The sequence below is a fragment of the Perissodus microlepis genome, chromosome 13 (assembly GCF_051167445.1).
Source record: "Perissodus microlepis isolate ML-2025 ecotype Zambia chromosome 13, ASM5116744v1, whole genome shotgun sequence".
Classification (NCBI taxonomy): Eukaryota; Metazoa; Chordata; class Actinopteri; order Cichliformes; family Cichlidae; genus Perissodus; species Perissodus microlepis.
The window spans coordinates 31,747,696-31,770,891 of NC_140473.1; the positions used below are offsets into that span (position 1 = coordinate 31,747,696).

Sequence of the window (23,196 nt, forward strand, 5' to 3'; positions counted from 1 at the left end):
AAGAGAGCGTTGCACGTGCTCACTGGCAGCCTTCCACTGCTGCATAATCCCAACACAAACACACATAAACAAACACACAAATGATGGTGAAATGTTCCATCTGAGCACGCCGTCCACGTCTTATAACAGGATCAGACGAAGTCAGACTGTGAGGAAGAGCAGTGCAGAAAATCCACATCGCAGGCTTCATGTGGCTCGAATCTTCCAGAGTGGAGACGATGACGAGACCACAGCTTTCCTCATTCCGACACATGATTTACCCTGCGGCTAATACGCTAATGCGAAAACACCAGTAATACAGTGGACATTTATTCTTTATGCTGCAGATTATCTGAAAGTGGAATCTGATGGTTTGCTTTGGTAAGATGATTAGAGGAAGCTTCCACAGTCCTGTCTGTCATCAACCATCAATAATTACGTTACAGCTGATTTTTTAATGCAACAAAAAAAAAAATCTTAGTTTGTTCTAAAAACATAAAACACAAATAAATATATCAAACAGAACCTGAGTCTGCAGAGAAACATAAATAAAATAGCCTAAACGTCTCCCTGGAAGCACATCTGTCTTCACACTGACCGAACTGGAACAGGTTTCAGTGTTTGAACAATGAGACAGAAAAATTGCAAAGAAATATAAAAGTGGAAACTTCAAAATGAGCTGAAAATCAACAACAATCAGAACCGACTTTGTATTTCTGCAGCTGTGTTTCACCACCGGACACGACCCATCTCTCAGATTTTAATCGACAAATATTGGAACAACTGATCAATATGTTTCTGGAAAAAATAATCATTAGCTGCATCGGTGACTTTCATGTAATGAGGTTAAACAGAGCGAGGAAAAAGGCACATGCTTTTAATTTGAAAAAAAGAGATCAGATGGTTCACAGCACTAGGGCCTCACGCTGGATATTTCTGAGCGCACACACACACACCCGCGCACACACACACACCCGCGCACACACACACACAAATAATGAATAAAAAAACATGAAGTGTGACAGTAATCATTACATTCATCATTAGAACCACAAAGATGCTTGAAAGAGACCCAAAACCAAAAGAACATCCAGAACTAAAACAAGCATCTTCATTGTGTCTAAAATCAGGACAACACAAACAACAACAACAAAAACAGCACAGAGAAATGAAATGACTTTAAATAACACAGCTGTGCCCTTTGGTATCTGAGTCTATGGCAGCCTGCACATCAGTCCAGAACGGGTTTACGTCCGTGAGAGTCCTCACTAAGATGCTAACCAAACCTGAGTGTGTGTGTGAGTGAGTGAGTGTGTGTGTGTGTGTGAGTGAGTCCTCTTCTTATCAGTCATCCTTGAAAACTTCCCACGCAACAGCTGACTGAACTGCTGTATCACATGAAAGCCTTCAGCACTCAGTGTGTGTGTGTTTGTGTGTGTGTTTGTGTTCAGGGTCTCTTACACAACAGTCGTTACAGAAGAGATTCCAGTCATGCTGACACAGATAAATAATGTTATGAAGCTCTGAGGGGCTCAAACAGGAGGCGAACGTGTCTGTGCTGATTTTAAATAAATTATTATCATAATCATAGACGTACTTCAAATACCTGACCCACTCTCCTCTCCTAGAGCAGCTTTGCATGACTCACAGTTCAGAATAATCCTTCTTTGTCTGATCCTGGGTTTCGGTGCAGACCCTCATTTCACCCTGTCTGAAACAAGCTGTTGTAGCTCCTCCCCCTTCTTGATAACTTCTGATTGGCTGACCGTCATTAACAAAATATTCAAACAGCTCGTGAGTGCGGGCTCCTGCACCTTAGTGAACCATATTTGGGATATCCCCTCTCTGTGACATCGTACAATGCTGTGAAAACGTATCTGCCCACTTCCTGTTTTTTATTTTTTTGAATATTTTTCACATATTTTAATATTATGCAAAGAAAACCAGCGTAAATACAAAAATACCATTTTTAAATGATGATTTAATTTATTAAAGCTAACCAAGCCTACCTGCCATGAGTGAAAAGGACCCGCCCACTTCTTAAATCATGACTTAACTGTTATAACCAGATGTTTTGGAAAGCTGAGTTCAGTTTCACACTCAGCCCCGATCACAGATCGGCTGGATCACAGCAGCTGTCTGTCAGTGAGGCAGGATAAAAGATCTGAAACAGCAGCACATCAAGTCATGAAACAAAACCACAGACATCTCTGAAAGGGTTACAGAGACACTTCTAAGGCTTTGGGACTCCAGTGAACCTCAGTGGGAGTCCACACATGGAGAAATCCTGGAACAGTGCTGAATTTTCCCAGGAGCGACCGGCCGACCAAAGTTACTCCAAGAGTTCATCGACGACTCATCCAGGAGGTCACAGAAGAACCCGGAACAGCATCTAAAGCCCCGCAGGCCTCACTCGGCTCAGTTCAGGTCAGAGGTCGTGAGTGGGAAATATTCTGAGGACTGATGAGACAGAAGCTGAACTTTCTGGAAGGTTTGAGTCACATCTGCGTCAGACTAACAGCGTTTCAACATCCCAGCAGCAGGCAGACGTGGTGGGGGAGGTGTGATGGTCTGGACTGCTCTGCTGTGACTGAGGGAACCACGAGTTCTGCTCTCTACCAGAAAACCCTGAAGGAGGATGTCCGCCCATCCCTTGGAGTTCTGAAGCTCAAGAGCACTCAGGCAGCAGGACAATGATGCAAACACAGCAGCAAGTCCACCTCTGATTGATCGAGTCAAAGTCTGTTCTTAAATCGCTGAGGTGCTTCAGCGTGACCTCAAACAGGCGTTCGTGCTGGAAAACCCTCCAATGTGTCTGAATCCAAACAGTCCTGTGAACAAGGGCGGAGCTAAACTTCCTCCACAGCGATATGACTGAAGTTTGAAGACTCACTGACGTTATCTCTGCTGCTGAGGGTGGAGCAACCAGTCACGAGGGTTAGGGGGCAGTTACTGTTTCACACAGGTAGGTTTGGATGGCTAAGTGAATTAGGCGTTTATCCAGGTTATGTGTTTATCTGAAACATTTGCTAAACAATAAGAATTCAGGAAGAGAACAAATACTGAAAATCAGACAAACTTCAACCATCAGAATATTTATTAAAAGAAAGCCAGAGGTGTGTTTTGGTATGAGAAGCATCGAACATTTCAATTAGTAGAGACGTTGCTTTTTTTTCTCACAGCAAATAGACTCTGAGGATAACGGTTCATCGGACGTCTCCTGCAGGCTCAGTTTCCTTGGCGATGGCAGAAGAATTAAACTGTGCACTAGAGATGTCTCAAGACCGGTCTTGGTCTCGGATCCCTCGGTCTTGTCTTGGTCTCGACGGACTTTGGTCTTGTCTCGGTCTCGCTGTCTCAGATCAACATAGAGGTCGGGAGATTTGGAGTCAACGGTATCCATGACACACAACGTAACGTTCGATAATGTGTCGTGCACAGAAGCATCAGCTCTAAGAGCCGTGCTTACAGAGTGCTTTGCAGTGAATCAGAAGAGTCGACTCCCACTGAGCGAGAGCCGCTCCTCACTTCCTTTGGCTGCTCGGCTCTCACACAGTGGCTCAGCTATGCTCCAATCCCTCCATATTGTGGCCAATCACATGGGAGGATATAGGATAATATCATTTGGTGAAAAACAGAGAGCATGAGAGCGTGCGTCTGTCCTCTCAGTAAGTGAGTGAGACAGTAGACAGCGGTGAGGAGGGCTGTGCGAGTGCATCGCAAAAACACATAAATATGCCCGACACCCGTAAACCTGCAGTTTAAAGACTTTCTTGTCTCGACTTTGTCTTGATTCGGTCTGTCTTGGTATTGTCTTGGTCTTGGTTTAGGCGGTCTTGACTATAAGTCTACTGTGCACAGAAAGGATGAAAATATATGACGACAGTGCAGACAGACGTCACACAGAGGCACAGATCCGATGGCAGGCTTCAGCTCCACATGACTTCAGCTTCTGATGGAGCTTTGCAAAACGAACCCTCTGGGCCACAAAAACTCTTCATTTACTTCGTCTACCTGCCAAACAACATCACACGTCTGCAGCCACGTTAGTGCTGCTACACCAGCCACAAAGCACACAAGCAAGCAGCTTCAGATCCTCGCCGTCCAGCCGCGGATCTCTCAGAAATCTAAGAAATGAGCTGAGACCTTTTCCTTCAGTTTCAGAGCAGAGCCCAGAAGGAGGATGGTAGTGTTTAATGCCTGGAGAATCGCTTCAAAGGTCCAAGATCAACTCTCTGATCTCGGCTCTGCTGCTGCTTATGCTAATCCGGTTCATTTGGTCCTTCAAAGCTACAAAATCAGACAGAAGAGCCGAAGTCAGGCGGATAAAGAGGCTCGGTGGTCCTGGGTCGGTGACACAGTGTTTTCTGTTTTATTAATCTCTGATTTCTTGATGTGTCTTTGTTAGTTCTTAGGGTTTTGGTGCTTGTGTTTAGTGTTTTGTTATATCTACCTGTGTCCTCTCCTGGTGCTCTGTTTGTGTCCCCCAGTTTGTGTTTGTAAGACAGTTTGCGAATTTCCTGTTTTACTTTGAAGGTCTGTGTCTCTCATGTCTAATTCGGTTCAGCTGTGTCCTCCTCTCGTTACCTTGTGTGTTTATATAGTGTGGGTTGGCCTGTGTTCTTTGTCGCTCCGTCTGTGTTATTTGGTGAATATCTGCGTCTCTTCATTCTCCGTGTCATCTCCACTCATCATCCCCTGTGTAACCTCCATATGTTTTTCCCTGCATGTTGTTCTGTGAGTTATGGTTTTGGGTTTTGTTTGTTAATAGTTTTTTAGCTGTCATCCTCCAGCTGAAAGAAAACAGAAAAAGTTCATAAAAACATTAAAAGACTTGATTTGATTCAAAACTGAAAGAGGCAAATCGGAGGAAGAGCAACAGAGCCAGAGAGCAATGCATCCATCCCTCCCTAATCCCTCCATCTTCTGCTGTTTATAGGATCTGGGACTTGGGACCAGCAGAGACACTTGGACTCTGCAGAGTGTCCTGGGTCTGCCGTGGGGTCTCCTCCCAGTATGAGGCCAAAACACCTCACACAGGGAGCATACTGGTATCTTTATAGGTGCCTTTCAGTTATGGAGCAGCGGCTCCACTCTGAGACCCTCCTGCAGTTACCATGCTTTTGCAGAAGCATGGTAACTGCAGCCAGAAAGTGAAACCAACTAGGCTGTTTGATCGAAACTTCAAGTGTGGTGTGACGTCGAGAAGTACATAAATAACCTGGCTTCCTTTTATTTGCTTGAGACCTGGGCTTGTGTGTTCGTGTGTTCAGGTCTCCATATTCCGGGATATGTAAAATTAAAGATCATTTTTTAAGTAAAAGACCACTTTGAGCCGGGTCTTTTTTGGCCGTAAAGAATATAAAAGAACAGGATTTAATACTTGGTGCCAGTGACCCGGATTCTTTTGCGGCTGAGGGGACGAATTTGGAGCTTAAGGTACGATCTGATATGAGGCGGACAACAGACGGGTCTAAAAGTTTTAAAGGTAAACACAAGCCTGTTCAAAATTGTGCACACTGGATGAATTCTAAATTATTTGTCCGCTGAGTTGATGACCGTGACCGTTAAATTGGCTCAGTAGTGGTGAAATTAAACTAAATTATAAAATCTGTTAAGTAGATTTCAGGTGACATGTCCATGATAATTTTGGGTAATTTGGGATAAATAAAGGTAAAGTTTGGGGATATTTGATGAAAGCTCATTGTTGTTAATACTGGGGTGGATTTTTAATTGTTGTGACGCATGTTTGAAGTTGGTGTGTTATGTGTGTTTGGTACGTCAGCCAAGAAAAGAGATTAGATTAGGACATTTGGTCAGGGAATTTTATTCCCACATTGATTATAGGGTGGGACCCGAGCATCAGATAATAAACTGACGGTTAGAGTCCACAGTGATGCGTCCAGAATTATTTAAATTACTTAGGACGGGAACGGCGATTCCTAGGAGCGTGGTTGCTCAGCGTGTGACAGCGACTCCTGGTGGCGGACGCGTCACCAGGCCTGGCGGCGTCCAGATTAGTCCGGGTCGTACCCGCGGGACTTCGGGCACCCGTTAAAAACCAAGTGGTCACTGACCACTTCCTTACCGCGCTATTTGACCAACAGGGGCGGGGCCTCGGACGTGACCATTTCAACGTGGCTGACAGGTGAGCCTTAAGTAAAGCTTTAAGGCGTAAGTTTATACGCCGATAAGTGGGGCTTCCTGTCGAGTTGCGGGAAGCGCTTATAAATTAATTAGGGCCTAGAAATTTGACCGCTATCGGAGAGGGCGTTCCCGAAGCGGGGCGAACCTGGGCCTTAGAGGCTTTTAAATTAGTCGAAAAAATGTGTGAATGTATGAATGAAGTGTAAAATTGTTATTTGGATGAATGATTAAAGATGCACATTGTTTTGAGAGAAAAGGCTGTGTGTGTGTGTGTGTGTGTGTGTGTGTGTGTGTGTGTGTGTGTGTGAGACGATTATGAAAGTATTGTGTCAATGATGCTAAAAAACTGAGTTGAAAGAATGGAGATCTGTGTAGAAAAAGAAAAAAACTTAATTGTTCTGAGGTTTGAAAAGCTCTGCTGAGCACGCTGAAGATTTTGATGTGACTGCTTGCAAATGCAAAGAGTTGAGTATATTTAAGAGTGTGTGCGTGTAATAAGGGTGCATTTTTTTTAGATCAAGACTTAGCAGAATTACAGAGGGTTTATAGACTGTAAATATATATTAAAAAAGAGAGAGTTCGATTAGGCTGTAGAGACAGAAAAAGAGAGAAAAGAGAGAAACAGTGTGTGTGTCTGGCAGGAAGTGAACATGCTTGCATGCCCATAAAAGGAAACTGGCTGGTGTGTGAAGTGTGCACCCAGAGAGAGACGAGTTAAAATCTAGGTAGATGAAGCCAATGGATGTCTTAAGAAAAGTAATGAAAATGATATTAATTAAATGTTTTAGTGTGTTAATACAGGTGGACTCTTCTCAACCTGAAAACATGAGTACAGCGGCAAAAGGATAGATTAACAGGATTGGGAGGAAAACAGGTCAGGCTTTGGCTTAACATTTGACAGCTTCACCTCTCATTGTCTCGTTATCCTGAGAAGAAGCTGAAAGGACAGTCAGTCTCCTGATGAAGACAGAAGACAGACAGAACACCGTGTACTGGAAGAGTTAACAGCAGGCAAAAGACAACTGACCTATAACACTGACGACTCCAGCAGCAGCATGTAAGAAAACACTTGATGGAACATGCACTCTGAATTACAGGCTGGGCAGTTGAACAGTGGGATAAACAACTGCGTGGAAGCACTGAACAGCACTGGACACTGAGTTTCATATTTGCCATGCTTGGAGTAATCCTGAAAGAAAAGACTGAAAAGATCAAGAAAGAAGCAATGGGGAGAAGAAACAGCTGATTTGGGCCTGTGTTGATCTGCGAGGCCACACAGCTGATTGAGGACAGGGACGAGGATGATTGGAAGGTGAATCTGGGGTAAGATAGGATTGAAGGTTGAGACTGAACTCATGGAGGTTTAGAAATGTTCACCACATCACAACAAAGAGGTAAGAAATAAAAAAAAAAGAAGTTAAAAAGAAAGATTAAAAAGAAATAAATAAACTAACAAGTACCTGAATGAATAGAAAACACATATACAAACTGATACATGTGAAATTATTTTTGGAGAGAATCAGAAGTGAGACAGTTTGAATCCACAGCTCAGTGCAAAGATGCATGAACCTGATTATAAAACACACATGCAATGAAGAATCAGCTTACACTCAATATTAATATGAACACACAAAAAACATGCAACGAAGAACACGCCTACATTTATGAATGTGAATCCATGACAGAAATGCGAGATTCAACATACTTAAAGCTTGAAGTGAGGAATAACTCTGGGAAGTTTCATGACAATAGAGTGACGTTGGTGAAAATGAAAAGCGATTAAAAGCTTAAAGTAGTTTTAAAACAGTGAATTGGAAGTGCTCTTGTGTCGATTGAGCAAAACAAGTGATTACTCTAGGAAGGAAATAAAATAATTTAATAATGTGGTGAGATTTAAATGTGCCTTTCTCTTGTCACGGTAACTTCCTGAGATATGACTCAGTATGCAAATTAGCTGAAATGAGTGTTGAGAAAGAAGCTTCCTGTGTGGCTGTGTGTCTGAGGCGTTGAATGAAGGAGACGTACCAGAGACTGAGGAGGATTACTTGGTGAAAGATATAATGGTAAAATACAGGATAATTAAATAAGGTGGTCAGGTCTGTTCAGAAGTGCAGATTTGGACAAGAAATGTATAATTTAGTGACACATTGTTATAACGTGTTTATATCTTATGCTAAATCTAAGTATGTTAAAGTGCTTAAAGGGGAACATTACTGTGTGCAAACTGTGGCTTTTAACAAGATTTTGTGTGTATTTAGCAGGTGAAATTATATCAGTTGACCTCGGACTCTCAGGACGCTGTGGAGTCTGAGGCCAACCACTGAGATATGATGTGGGGAGAATGAACAGAGGGAGTGATTTTAAGTCTGATCTCAGACTATGTAAGTATTAGTTAAACCAAGAGTAGGGCAAAACCTTTGTGGCCCTGAAGTTCTAATCTCCATAACATATCGATAGATTAATAAGCAAAATGTTCTGTGTTTAAGATCTTTGGGGTTGTTTGAGTGATGGGTGGATTGTGTCTGTGAGGTTTGGGTTTTTTCTTATTTTAATAGAGGGAGTTTTATTAATCATGGACATGTCTAAGAGGGGCCCATTATTTTTGTAACAGTGCACTTAGAGAAAACCTGTCAGGTGATTATGTTTTGTGTTTTGATGAGCTAATAAGCAGCTCTCTTTTTCTCATTTTTGTTCTAAGCAGGCCTGCAAGATTGAATTAACAGCGCTATGAAATTTTCGGGAGAGCAAATATAAGGTGAGCTTTTCCAGATTACAATGGGCTGAGGAGAAGCCATCTGTGGGGACCTGGAGTTCCTGTCTAAAAGGATTGCAGCGTGTCAATCCAGACCAGAAATGATAAACAAGTGTTTTTCCTTTGAGCGAATGCGTGTGAATGAGTGAATGCGTGTGACTGGACTGTGACTGGACAATGGCTGGACCAAGGTTAGGATGAATAAAGGTTCACAAACAATTAACCACGCCGGCAAGAGAAAGGGGATGCTTGGCTTTGCTTTGCTTTGCTTTGCTTCTGGCACGAGGAGAAGAGAGATCGTAGGGGAAGAGTGTAGTTTCACATGAGTGTGGAGCTGCAGACTTAATCTTAATCTTTTGGCTGCTGACTTTGGGTTGCTGATGTTTGCTTTAAGAAAATTCTGTTTTATTGACTGGGTTTAGATTATGGTACTACATTATATTGTAGGGACAATGCCAAATGCTAAAGGGGAGAACATTTTTGATATTATTCATGTTACTATTAACAAAAGCAGGCCGCTGAAGAAGTCAATTAAATTTTATAGAGGAAATAACTACAACCAAAGTAATATTTATGAGTCACATAGGGAATCGCTAGACTCTTCATATAAAATGCAGTCACAGAATAACAAACACTTGTTCCTTTAAAACAGTAAATTATTAAAAGAGCTGCTACTGGAGGGAGCAAAGTAAGGAAAGCACATATATTTTGGCTAAGTCTGATAAAGTAAAATTAAAATGTACCGTTACATTAAGAGGAGCAAAATGAAATCAAAATATATGGAAATTGTGTATGAAGAACATGACTGATAACTGTTCTGTCTTCAGTTTTGTTATAATACAGATTGTCTGTGAAGGTTCTCAGTCATCCAGGTCATCGTAGTCTAAGGAGCTTGCAAAGAAAAGCGTCTGGACTTCTTTAAGTTACTTGAAGACATTTCACCTCTCATCCGAGAAGCTTCTTCAGTTCTAAGGTCAAATGGTGGAGAGTCCCAGATATAAACCTAGTGGGAGTATCCCCCCACAGAGGGACAAAAGGACCCCCTGATGATCCTCTAATCGCCTGAGCCAAGGTGTGAAACTGGGTGTGGGTCCCAATCAGCCAGAGTTTCGGGTGTGTTCATTGTGAAACCTGGCCCCACCTTATCATGCGAATTCCTGAGGTCAGATGGCCCAGGATGTGAGTGGGCGTTAAGGCGTCTGGGAAGGGATCTCAAAACTGGATTATAGATGGCAGAGAGTTGGTGTCGTAAACCCCCGCCTCTGTTCAAAGATGGTCGCTCACAGTGGACATAGATGCTTCTTTCACTCCTCTTTCAAACCATCTGTCCTCTCTGTCCAAAACGTGAACATTGGCATCCTCGAAAGAGTGTCCTTTATCCTTAAGATGCAGATGGACTGCTGAGTCTTGTCCTGTGGAGGTGGCTCTTCTGTGTTGTGCCATGCGCTTGTGAAGTGGCTGTTTGGTCTCTCCAATGTAGAGGTCTGGGCATTCCTCGCTGCACTGTACAGCATACACCACATTGTTAAGTCTGTGTTTTGGTGTTTTGTCTTTCGGGTGAACCAGTTTTTGTCTGAGCGTGTTGCTGGGTCTGAAATGCACCGGGATGTCATGCTTGGAGAAAACTCTCCTAAGTTTTTCTGATACACCGGCTACATAGGGGATGACAATGTTGTTGCGTCTGTCCTTCTTATCCTCCCTCGCTGGTGTCTGGTCTTCTTTTCTGTGCCTCTTTGCTGACTTTAAGAACGCCCATTTAGGATAGCCGCACGTTTTGAGTGCTTCCTTTACATGTGTGTGTTCCTTCTTTTTTCCTTCAGGCTTAGAGGGAACATGTTCTGCCTGGTGGTGTATAGTTTGCAGGATTTCTATGTTATGTAAATTGCCCAAGAAATAGTGTTAAGACTGGATTTATGTTACCCGTAGAGGGGGTGAAAAAACTAACTCTATAGAGGCTGTTTCCAAAGAGTGATAAAAGTAATGTAGGTCCTTTTACCAGGAAAAGCTAATTATACCTGTTGTTAGTAAACAGTAGTTATTGAGGGAGTCAGTTAATTAGATTAACTAATAGAATTAGTTAAGAGGGGGTCTGTTAGGTAATAAATATATCATCTTAATGCTGATTAGAGTGTTTTATGAGAGGCCCAGACTTCAGTGTAAAACTAGGTCGCAGGCTGACAGGAAACTGCATGCTTTTGCAGAAGCATGGTAGCTGCAGCCAGAAAGTGAAACTAACTAGGCTGTTTGATCGAAACTTCAAGTGTGGTGTGACGTCGAGAAGTACATAAATAACCTGGCTTCCTTTTATTTGCTTGAGACCTGGGCTTGTGTGTTCGTGTGTTCAGGTCTCCATATTCCAGGATATGTAAAATTAAAGATCATTTTTTACGTAAAAGACCACTTTGAGCCGGGTCTTTTTTGGCCGTAAAGAATATAAAAGAACGGGATTTAATACTCCACAAGCAAGGAACCGCTTCCTCACCTGGATTTTAATTATGACACCAAGATCCTCTGGCATGTGAGACGTAAGACTTTCAGCCAGAAGAGAAGAGCTTTAAAACTGAGCTTTGAGCATTTCTCATGACCTCTGTGGTTTCAAAGGAAACCGTCTCAACTAGCCGCATCCTTAAATGTACTCGTGATTTTATACAAATGTCTGATTTTCACTTTAATCGTTTGCTTCTCAGAGCTCAGAAATGTGATGCTCTGTGGGAGACGACGTTCAAACCGTGGACATTAAAGAGTCTGATTTCATTAATAATTAATGAGTCAGTGACACTAGCAAATATTTACATGAAGTTTAAAACAAAGTGAAAGTCGGGGCTGCGTGGAAGGAGAATGATCCTCGAAAACATTTCCAGACTCCTCTCCTGAAATCGATGACTCACTCGGTGGAGCTTGGGCTGGTTTGTGGGTAATCGAGGAAAACAGGACACTGACGTGTTTTGAGGGTCAGCACCTCGCGCCTCAGGAGGTTAATCCCCGGGAGGATCAGCAGATAAACCTGTGATGGTGAACGGCAGATTAGACGCACGCTATGTAGCATTTTCAGCTCTTTGTGGATTGATTTCCATGGAAAGGATTTTCCTCGAAAAACTAAAAAAATTGACGTTAACCTTGTTTACTCATCAATAACCATCAGCTTAGAAATGCACCAATCACCGAGCTCAGCAGACTCGGACCAACACACACTAACAGAAGACGGACGGGGCTTTTACTGGCCACCAGGGGGCGACTCCTCAGACTGCTGAATGATGCCGGGTCATGTAGAAGTACAGTCTACTGAGAAGTAATCAGTAACTAAATCATTTAAAATCATGCATATTTTAGGCCGTGCATTGATAATTTCAAGTACTGCAGTATTTTCAGGGCTGTATTAGGAACCATAAAAAAAAATCATTAAGTACATAAAATGATTACAAACTACTCAAATTTACTTACAGTATTTCTCAGCATGTCTGTGTTTGTAGGTGATTATTAGAGTGAAATTCCATTTAATCACAGGGACATGACGCCTCACTCGCTACTGTGTTATAAAGTGTTACCAAAACAATCTTACAAAAGAAACGATGGTGAAAAATTTCACTTTATTAATGATGTTAATTATTCTTATTTACACAAGCATAATTATTTTTAGTTATTTTTAGTTTACAACATGAATAAAATTATTCTTAAATATATTCATCAATACTGTTGATGATTATGAGCCATACAAACTGCTTAATGCTCATCCTTATTAATAACCAGTAATGATCATTTTCCCGGCTCTGCGGTCGCCTCGCTGCGACATGCAGCCGGCACAGATTCAGCTCTGCTTATTTCTGATCAGCTGCACCGGCAGCAACTGCAGTAGCACCGACCTTTGACCTTTGCTTGGTTGCTCTAAGCCGTGCTCTGACTCACACGTGGCCCGAAGCGGCCCCTTAAATATCACCAAAGGTTATCAGCCAGCAATGTGTCTGCACGCTGGTCCCAAATGAAAACACAAGACAAAGGAGCAGCTTGAGGCGCTGGCGTGTGCCTCCCGCCGTAACGCCTGCAGGGCTCCGCCTCCCAATCAGAGCCTTCAGGGGAAGTCTGGGGTCCAGCATCTGTCTGCAGCTGTGACTGAAAACAAGGCTGACTCTCGTCCAGATGTTTTTACCTCATAATAAAACGACATCGTGGCAACAAAACGCTGAACTTACAACACTGTGTGGCCATTTTCTATCTACAGTCTGTGTTTATAACAACGTTGTTTCTGGGAGATGCTGCTGTGTGATAACACCGTTAAAGATCACATGTAAATGTCATCAAAATGCCAAATTGCAAACAAGAGCAGTGTGAACGTGTCACATTAACCTACATTTGTGTGCCTGCTGGTCACAGGAAGTGCTCCCAGCCTCCTGCGCGCGTCAGCTGACCTCCTGCAGCGCCGTCGTTTATAAATGCGGGGCTCTCACAGAATCGTTTACTGGACTGAGATTTCCTGCAGTGATACAGACTTCCTCGAACATCACGCCCAGACTCAACCAATCACAGCCAGAGCAGGAAGGACAAAATGTTCTGACTTTAAAAACAAGTGTCGTCTAAATGCCGCCATCCCAAGTCACTGAATACAGACTGTTAGCAGGCGAGGCACAGATTCGATCTACACGAGCGTGCCCACCGTGCGCCAGCACGCCCCCCAGCGCTCCCCCGACGGCTCATACTGGAGCCCAAAGCAACCATGTAAACTTTATGGAGGGCCAAAAGGGGTAAACTAACTAAAGGCTTCACAGCTGCAGGAGTGATAACTCTCCTCTGAAGCTTCGGGTTGGAATCTGCCCCTGACGGTCGGCGTCCTGCCACCAGAGGTTGGAGACTGTAAACCACAGCAGCACAACTCCAAGCACCTCCTGCAAAGGACACAATACCAAAGTACCCCTGCACGGTACAGTGAGGTGCTGTACTGAGTGTGTAGTGTAGTGTGGACCGTGACACAGTCCACTATGATCACACTTTCACTTTTAGGACTGTTGCTTTTGTCTGAGCAGTTCCTGAATCACCTGACTGACCTGCAGCATTATCCAAAGCTTCATCCTGGATCAGCGTCTCAGTTTCAAGCATCACCTGACAACAATATACCGGCTAGAAAAGATCAGAGCAAAAACCTCATAAAATAACTGCATGTGTCATCCACGCCTCCCATTCTCTGCAGTAACTGCAGCTCGCTGTATACATGTGTAAACGACCGCCTATCAGCAGACCTTTTTCTTACATCTTTCCAGCCCTGAAAGGTTCGTGTGGAGATCTGCTGGCTCATGAAGGACTTGACCATTTTTTCTTGGCTTTTTTCTTTGGCTTTGGAGCTGAGGTGTTCAGATGTTCAGTGAGCAAGATGGAGATGAGTCCATCAGAGTGACAAATCAGAGTCACAAAGGCTGAGAAGGTCTGAGCATGTGCAAAGGAGGGAGGGTGGAGGGTGAAGATGGAGCTGCAGGCAGGAGGAGAAGAGGAAGAGCTCAGAGGTGGTTCATGGGTACAGTGAAGGAGAGATGACAGAGGAGCATGCTGGGATAGGAGGAGGTGGAGGCAGGTGATCTGCTGTGGAGAGCTCTCAGCTTCAGGTGATTCATGTCCAGCCAGGAAGAAAACCTGGAGCAGAGAAGGCCAGAGTCTGCTGCTGGAAACCCACCACTATGATTAGGTCCCATGACACTGACTATGCACTGAAGCAGAGAAAAACCGCCTCCACCTCCCGTCACCCAGCTGGTCTGAAGCAGCTGAACTGCTGCAAGGGAAGACAGCATGTGAACCACAACCTGCAGTAAACACCAACCTGCCAGCAGAACATCAGAAAGAAGCACGCCGACTCCGCCACTGACAACAGCAGCTCTGAGAGCGCCACACCTCACATCAGCCTGAAATCAGTGTGTGGACACACAGCAGCCTCACACGCTGTTATCAGCACGCCACCAATCACCTGAGCCACCCGCAGCGTGTCCCGCAGCCTCAGTGTGTGTGTGTGTGTGTGTGTCAGCATGTGTTTAACTTCAGTTTAACTAGAAAGCATGCTGGGCTCACAGCTGTACAGATGTGCTTTGCTAAGCGCTGTTGGGTTCATACAGACACACAGAGCCTGCAGTAAACCCGGATGCACTCAGACCGCCGCTCTCTGATTTCTGCTGCTGTCACTCTGAATTAACGTCACTTTTCCCGATCAATAATTTAATGAGCTCATGATGTGAGGCTGATCAGTTAGTTATCAGATTAATGATCAGCTGCACTTTAAAGCCCCGAGGACACCGACGAAGCGAACCTTAAACTATGAATGTGAGATTTGAGTTTTCAGCACTAGATTTAAACCGCAGGTACCGGTACCGACTCTGTCTGACTCACTGCTCGGTTTGTCACACTTCACAGAATTTTCTTTGTGTTTAAACAAAGCTCTGCGCTCTCCCGCGCCGCAAGCGCCGTGCGTAAAACCACCGAAGAACCGCCGAGTGGATCGAAACGCGCTCTGGCAGGTGAAAGCTGCTCAGGTGTGTTTGGATCCTGCGATCAGAGGAATCAGAGAAATCAGAGGATTTAGAGGGAGACTTACGGTCGTAGCGGCCGCAGCCGGCAGTTGGAGCTCCTCGAGCTGGAGCGCGTCCACGGCCGAGTCGTTGGAGCTCCACGCGGAGGATCCTGACAGCTCCAGGGTGTCCGGGTGGCGCGCGGCCGTACAGTTCGCCTCACGGTCGCTGCAGGAGATGATGCTCTGCCGCGCCGAGCGCATGCTCTGATCTGCTCTCTGCTCCGCTCGCGGACTGCAAGAACAAGGGGAGAGAGGGGGGGGGGGGGGGGCGGGGGTTAGTTCATGGAGGTCTGACTGCAGGTGTGACAGGTGGGAGAGAGAGAGGAGCCACAAACAGCAACACGTGATCAGCATTATAAGGTTTACAGTTTTATTCTCTCGGTGAGAGAAAAGCTGCAGTTCCTCTAACATCCGCCAGAGGCAGCAGTGAGTCTGGGCTCAGAGATCACGCCTACTTCCTAACACCTGGATTCCATCACTCACCTGTTTACACTAGCTGTGCCGCCAAAACGTCGGCTGCATCCTTCGGAGGACGCATTTGTAGGCCAATTATGTCACAGCCAGGCGACGAAGGCTGTCCCAATTCGTCGACTCTTTCAAATGCGTCCTTCATTTCCCCGGATTTGAAGGATGGGTCGGTGTGTCCTTCGTGGCCCACCATATCCCAGAATTCATAGCGCAGCCCAGCCAGTTTCAGTTTCCAACAATGGCGGCAGCTGCTGAGTTTTAATATTACTCTTATTATTCTTTCTGGGTCACAAAATAAACTTTTAACATATTTCCAGGGGAGAAAGTAGCTGTGTAAACATCAAATATCTGCTCGGTTTATTAAGACATCACATATTTGCAAAAGTGCTCCGACGTTTTCGGCAACGTCTGTTACCCACCAGCTCGATAGCTGACCGGGAGGTCAAGGGTCACTAGAGCCGGTGAGAGCAGCGGACACCCGGCTTCATCGTTTTCAGACCCCCGCTGTCTGTCGCTACTCGGGTTAAACATGATATAAGTCACTCGGATAACTTAAAAATGTTGTTGTTTGGCTTTTTTCAGTGTTTTATTTGTTCCGGAGTAAATCGGTTTGGCTCAGATTAAAGTTATTAGATTATTAGATTAAATAAAACTTTATTAATCCATCGGGTGGGTTCCTCCTTGGTTTTCACACAGCTGAATAAACGTCAAACAGAAAAGTGTGAGATGGTCGAGAATTTACGCCAGTGTCCTGTTATATTTTAGATAGCAAGGAGCAGACGGACGAGTTTATTAAACTCCACCGAGACAGCGGTGACGCAGATCTGAAGGCCAGACCGTCACATTTCACAGCCTCACACTTCCGGCCTTCTCGGTCTTCGAAGAACCCGTCCCACGTAGACCGCAAAGGCCGGGTCCTCCAAAGGGACACAGCTACTGTGTTTTCAATATTAGGGGCGTGGCCTAGCTCGAGCTGTTTAAGGACAGCATGGCTGCTCTGTTTTTAGGGTTCAGTGTGCAGACCTGAGGAGCCGGGATCAAACCACGGACCTGCTGCTGTCGCTGCTCAGCCACAAGTTTCCAAGTCTGATCTTCAGTTTTCATCAGAATGAGGTTTGTGATGATGTCGGTGGACTTTTGATCCGTTCGTCAGTTATATCAGAATAAAATGAAGCGTTAACAACTGACAGAAAACAGAAATCCAGTCAAAGTGACAGTCTGGTTCTGCGCCCGCGGACAGGACGCCATGCAGGACGATGCTGCTGCACACCAACAAAGACATCTGGACCTTCGTTACTTATATTCGGTCACTGTGGGAAACACAGAGGTCCAAAGCTAATGTGCAGTCTGTAGGTCTGTAAAACCCCAGCCTTCGCTCCTGTGATGATTCTGTTACTGGTGTCACTGGTGTCACTGGTGTCAGTGTATCCAGTGTGTGTGAAACACGGCGTCACACTCTGGGCTGTCAGCTTTAATGTCCACGTTGTTCAACACTGACACCAACACATCACAGTGAGCATGTCTGACGATGGGAAGCTTGGCGGTCATATAGCAACAGTAACCAAGGTGATAAGGACTCATGGAGAAAAACATTTGAAATGAAATGTAATGCATATTCAAAGAAACGGTCTGAGAGGTGAAAGGCTTTCTTCCTCTGGAGCAGCACATTAGTGTTAATCAGAGGCTGGACTCTAACCTCAGACCGTGAAGAGAAGAATGAAAAGAAACTGTGTGGGAGGAGAAAGTCAACCTGAGAGCGTCTGACCTCACACAGACCCACAAAGCAGCTCCAACACAGCTTACTGGAAACATTTAAAGGTTTTATCTTCCTCCAAACTCATCACACCTTTAAAGGCTCTGCAGACTTTCACATTACTCGTGTTTCGTGCACAGACACTTCGAAGCTAAATGTCAGCAAAACCTGAACAATTCATTATATTTGAATTATTTTTACAAAGCACCTAAAACTCAGTTTCCAGCTGTTTTCAACAGTTCATTTAAATGTTGCATTTGAGTGAGTTAAACCTATAAAAACAGCCTTCCTGTAATTATTCAGTGTTTTATGGACGTTTGTCAAATGCATCTCTCATCAAGCCATCCTGAGCCACAAACATCATTCCTGTCACAACGTAGAAGCTACGGTCAGTTTCTGGTTAAGTGGCTTTTACAATCCTTTATTCGAAAAGTGTCACTGACATTAACAATATCTGCTTTGAGACTGAGCTGGCCAATAATGTATCAGAACAGTATATATGGCAACAAATGTAAGATAATGGTTCTATGGATGGTTTTATAATGTAGGTGCGATAACACAAGATACTCACAGGAAGGTAATGTCTTTGATTTCTCTATAACCTGTTTGTAAATCACTACAGTCTTTCAATACAAATAAAGATAACTACAGCTAAAACAATTAGAAACATCAGAAATGACTTTTTGCAACATGGAAACAAATCTGTCCTCGTTCCCGTGTTCATGTTAACCTCACAGCAGGATCAGGTGGACGAGAACGTCAGCTGGAGGAACTTAACAGTGAATCACTTCAGTTTTCTCTGCTTTTGTTTCTGACAGTGTCAAACAAAGATGCACAAAGCCAACACACAAGTGCCAAACAAGCAGAAAAATGTCCATGTGAGCTGTGAACATGCAGAACACCTGAGACTGACCTCTCTGTACCTGGAAGCACGAAGAAGCTGGACGAGCTGAGCTCTAAGCTTCAAACACCCAGAGCCGAGAGGAGATCTTCTGCTTCAGCATCCACGCACTTCCACGTTTCTCCAGGCAGCTGCCAACACAGAAAGCTCCACAGACGTTCACATCGTGTCAGGGAGACGCTCAGAACCAGCTGACGATCTGCAGACGAGGCTGATCGCAGGTACTCGTACTTATAACGGGGGAGGAATGCCTCCCCCGCGGGGGGAAATGTGGGTCTTCAGGTCAGCGCTCTGATGAAAAGTCATTACGCTGATTATCTGCTGGCCTGCTGCAGCTTAGCGAGGACTGGAGACACAATGAGAGGACAGCAGAGGTCAGGCTGGTTTCATCAGAGTGGAGAGATTTCCTGTCACCGTCAGATTTTACTCTTATTTTCTTCTGTCTTTCTGTTTACTCATTTGTGTTTTATCCGCTTCCTGTCAAACTTCCTTTTCCATTTGTCTGGTCATGGTTTTACTTCCTGCTTCTGAGCGTCTCCTTTTCTGTGGATGTCCTCGTCAGGTTCACCTGTGTCTGAGCCCAGGCTGCAGCTTGTTCTTCCTTCTTGTTGTATCTTTGTCTGAATATTACTCTGTCTCCGTTCTCTGGAAGCAGACGGCGCTTAAATCCATCCAAAGGAACGGTTCAGGTGTCTTTTTTCAATCTAAAGATGAAAGTGGAGTGTCTGTGGATAACAGCTGGTTTGGTCCATTTTCACGTAGTAATGGAAGCATAAAGACTCAGGCTCGGTCGTGCAGGAACGATCAGTTGCTGCCTCCTGCTCAGTAATGGAGGTGAAGCTTCCCACTGTCCTGTTTCCGGTGTCCTCCGCCTGCAGGGTTAAATATCTGTGTCTTATTTAACCCTGCAGGCAGAGGACACGAACCTTCTCCAGCTCTCCTCACACCCAGAACACCTTCATGAAGCCTTGACTGACTTTTCTTCTAAACCTGATGGAGAAGTTTAACTAATCGTTTCATGTTATTACATGAAAGTTCAGTATATTTTATTATTAAAATTACCTATTTATACTTTAAGGTAGGCACACAAGAATGAAGAGGTAACAAGTCAGGTTGTTACAGGGAACAAAGAAATAATCATACATATCGTCTGTTCCACCTGCTCGCCTGGCTACCACGGGACTCAGAGCCTTTAGTCGTTCTGCCCGAGACTTTGGATGCACTTCCACCAGATCTGTCTCACCACTTTTAAATCACGTCTCAAAACCATGTATTCAGCGTTGCACATACCTAATTCTGTCCATTTTTACCTTGCTCAGCTTTTGTACTGTTATGCTTGTGTTTTGTTTTTTTTACCTTATGTCTAAATTTTATTTTGCCATGTTTATATTTTATTGCTGCTGTTGTTCTTGTGTTATTGTAAGGTGACCTTGAGGGTCTTAAAGGCACCTATAAATAAAATGTGTTAATATTATTATTATACTGCATAAGTAAGTGGGGTGAAATTTCATGGTAATTTCCCCCCATTTTGTATCATAAATACAAAGAAAAATAACTTATAGAAATATTATTATTGTTTTTTCCTGTGTGGACCTGTATGTAGATGAAATGTAATTACAGCTCTCAGTCGTGTTATAAAGTGTTAGCAAGTTTTCACAAGACATCCAACGTGTGGCAGAATAAACGGTTGTTCTCAGTCAGCTGTTTCTAAAATCTGGAGCACGTACAAACAGAGTCAGGAGGAGTGTTAGTGAGAAATCAGCTGACGTACATCCAAAAAGCACAAACGCCAAAGAGAAGTCACTTCCTGCTCCGTGCATTTCTCTCTCTGCTCCTTTCTCCTCTCTCCCTGGGCGGAGCTGGTTATCGTCTCTGGAACGTTGACCCTCCCGTGTTCGTGCTCTCAGCTGTCTTCGCCTGTTAGACTAACCTGTGTTCTGTGCATAGATTTTCCCGGACCTGTTGACGGACCCTTCCCTGTGATTCCTGTGTGTGGCTGCGTGAGTGGAGATCAGGACGAGAGTGGCTAAAGAGGAGAGTGTGTGGATTACCTTCCCTCTTCCCCCCTGGACCCCTTCTCTCTGTACACATATACTGCACTGTGGTTCACCCTTTTGTAAATAAACTGTAACCTTTGACCCTGACCAGAACGCGTGAGTCCATCCATTAGCCGTGACAAAAACAGGTTTACGGGTCGGGATGGCTGGCTTTAAATCCCAGTGTTTCCTGTTTTTTCTGTTTGTGTGTAACATTTAAAGTTTTGTTCTGAGTGGTGGTCTCAGTTGTAGCTGATATTGTTTCCCTTTATGTTTCCTGCCTCACTGCTGAACATGAACCTGGTCCCTGGTTTCCTACGACAGTATTCTCTGCAGTCTGTTTATATTTCAGGTATCTTCGGGCTTTTGCATTATTGAGTTTTCTTGTGTGATCCCTGCCTGTGCCTGTCCCACCTCTGTCTGTTACCTGTCTCGTCTCCACGTTTATTCACTTGTTCGTCCGCCTCAGTTCGGTTCGTTCACCTCACACAGGTATTGAACTTTTCCTTTGGTCGTTGTCGCGTTGTTGCCGTATCCTCCTCACGCCGTGTTCTCTGTGTCTTTTGCATCCTGCTTCAAACTTCTGGCTGTGCCTTTGTTTTGCATCGCGTTCTGAGTTTGTGTCGTCCAACAATAATCCGTCTCCAGAGTCCTGCACTTCCAACTTCCTGCTTCCACGCAGCCACAGATTTTGTAAGTGGTTGCATCAAAACCTGTTAAAAGGGAGTTTTGTCCAATATTAAAATTAGTGTAATGATCTGAACATGTAAGTGTGACAAATATGCAAAACACTAGGAAACCAGGAAGAGGGCAGAGGTCCACAGCTGGAACCGCTGGCAGCAGCCGCGAGGTTTGGCTGTGAATGAGCGCTGAGTGCTTCCTCAGTGAGGTCAGCGAAGACGTGAGCGAATGTTGGAGGTTCTTGAAAGGACGGCACGTGCTGCAGGATGAACTGCGGAAAGGAGCAGATGTTTCTCAGCAGGAGCTTCGATACGTCTCCTGAAGACAAGTTTCACATCTCAAACTAACAAACATGAGTGCAGGATGTTGGTGTTTAAGACCAAGCGGCACATTAGAGCACATTTCTGGCCCAAAGAAAACAAAAGTGCAAGACAGATGACAGCACATGAGTTCAGGGTCATGACCTCGTCCGTACTTTCACTTTGACTGGCACTGAGTTACAATCAAGAACCGAAAGAGAAGGCGTCAAATCACAGCACGATTATTAAAAAACACAAAGACACAAAGTGGGGCTAAATGATGACAAATCTCACAAACCACAGGGACACTAAAGGGCTAAAAGAAAAGCACAGTGTGTGGTGGGAGTGAAGATGACTGCAAAGCAATGAGAAATGACTCAAGCAGAAAGCTTTTTAAAAAGGTGCAAAATATCCACCAAGTGATGCTTAATGCCTACAGAGGGGCTCAAAATGACTAAAAAGGTTTCTTTATGAGTACAAAGGGATGGACAACAACATCAAAGAGGTGCAGAAGGATTAGAAAAGGGCTCCAAAGAGACTTAAAATGACAAAAAGGATGCAGCATGACTCTATAGGAGTGTAAAATTCCTGCACAAGGATGCAAAACCGCCCTGAAGTGCAGATAGATGAGCACAAAGATATAATGAACTATTACAAAGGAACAGAACGACTTCAAAGGGATGCAATGTGCGACATACGGCTGAGAAACGTCTATAAAAGGACAGAAAATGACCTCAGACAGCATCAGCTCACAGTAACGTACATTACTGTGAAATTTACAGTTCCACTACTGTCCAGCAGAGGCAGCAGTGAGTCAGTCCCATGTGTACAGACAAACTGTTTGGTCTCCGTAGATAATTTCCTCCTTCATAAGAACTGTGAGGATGAGCTGATGTAAACCTTTACATCAGCTCATACTCAGCACATTTACAGTCATAAAGACATTTACCTTCTGATTTTCAGTGCTGTAGTTAATGACTAGATTTCTGACTGAAACTGAAACAAGTGTTAAAACTGCACTTTAACCCTGTGGAGTTTCTCCTGAAGCAGGCCCTGCAGAGATTCAAACACAGCCTCTGCTGTTTAACCAGCCACAGCACTGCAGCTGAAGCAGCTCCACCCGTCCATGGTGATGGAGCAGCTGGTGGTGTTTGCACCTTTGAAGAGCAGCTTTGCCATGAATAAGAAGACTTCTAATGATGGGCTGCTGGCTCAGCTCACCAGGTCAGGTAACCTGTGCTGTATGCTGTGAGGCTGCTGTAGAGGTCAGATGATGTCGACAGGTGTTTGATCTGCTGGCCTTTCTTCCCAGTTCCCTCACCGTTTCCCCCGCTTGCCTCCCTCTGTCTCGTCTTCCTTTGCAGCTCCGAGCGCACTCTGTTGGCGTTGCACTTTTTAGTTTCTTCCCCAGAAACAGCAGCAGCACATGCAGCGCTGTCAGGGCAGCAGCGTGGACTCTTCAGTGTTTACGTGTCGTGAGTTAGACTTGGTCATTAATCATGTTATTGTGTAACAGGCTTTCAGTGTGTGTGTGTGTGTGTGTGTGTGTGTGTGTGTGTGTGTGTGTGTGTGTGTGTGTGTCACTAAAAGCTGCTTCGTAGAAAAAAATCAGAGCGAGATGTTTTAGTTTTTATGCTTT

The 23,196-nt window shown here is 44.5% G+C and overlaps 1 protein-coding gene across 1 annotated transcript in view; it reads right to left on the reverse strand.

Annotated features, from left to right (window-relative positions):
* The window catches only part of opn4a (opsin 4a (melanopsin)), a 39,148-nt gene extending 19,751 nt beyond the window's left edge, over nucleotides 1-19,397 (reverse strand). The window contains exons 1-2 of the mRNA XM_084948620.1: nucleotides 18,554-19,397; nucleotides 15,444-15,651 (exon numbers count right to left, since the gene is read on the reverse strand). Coding sequence (XP_084804746.1) covers nucleotides 15,444-15,620 — 177 coding nt within the window. The 5' untranslated portion in view covers nucleotides 15,621-15,651; nucleotides 18,554-19,397. The remainder of the gene's footprint in view (nucleotides 1-15,443; nucleotides 15,652-18,553) is intronic.
* Between the last annotated feature and the right edge of the window lie 3,799 nt (nucleotides 19,398-23,196).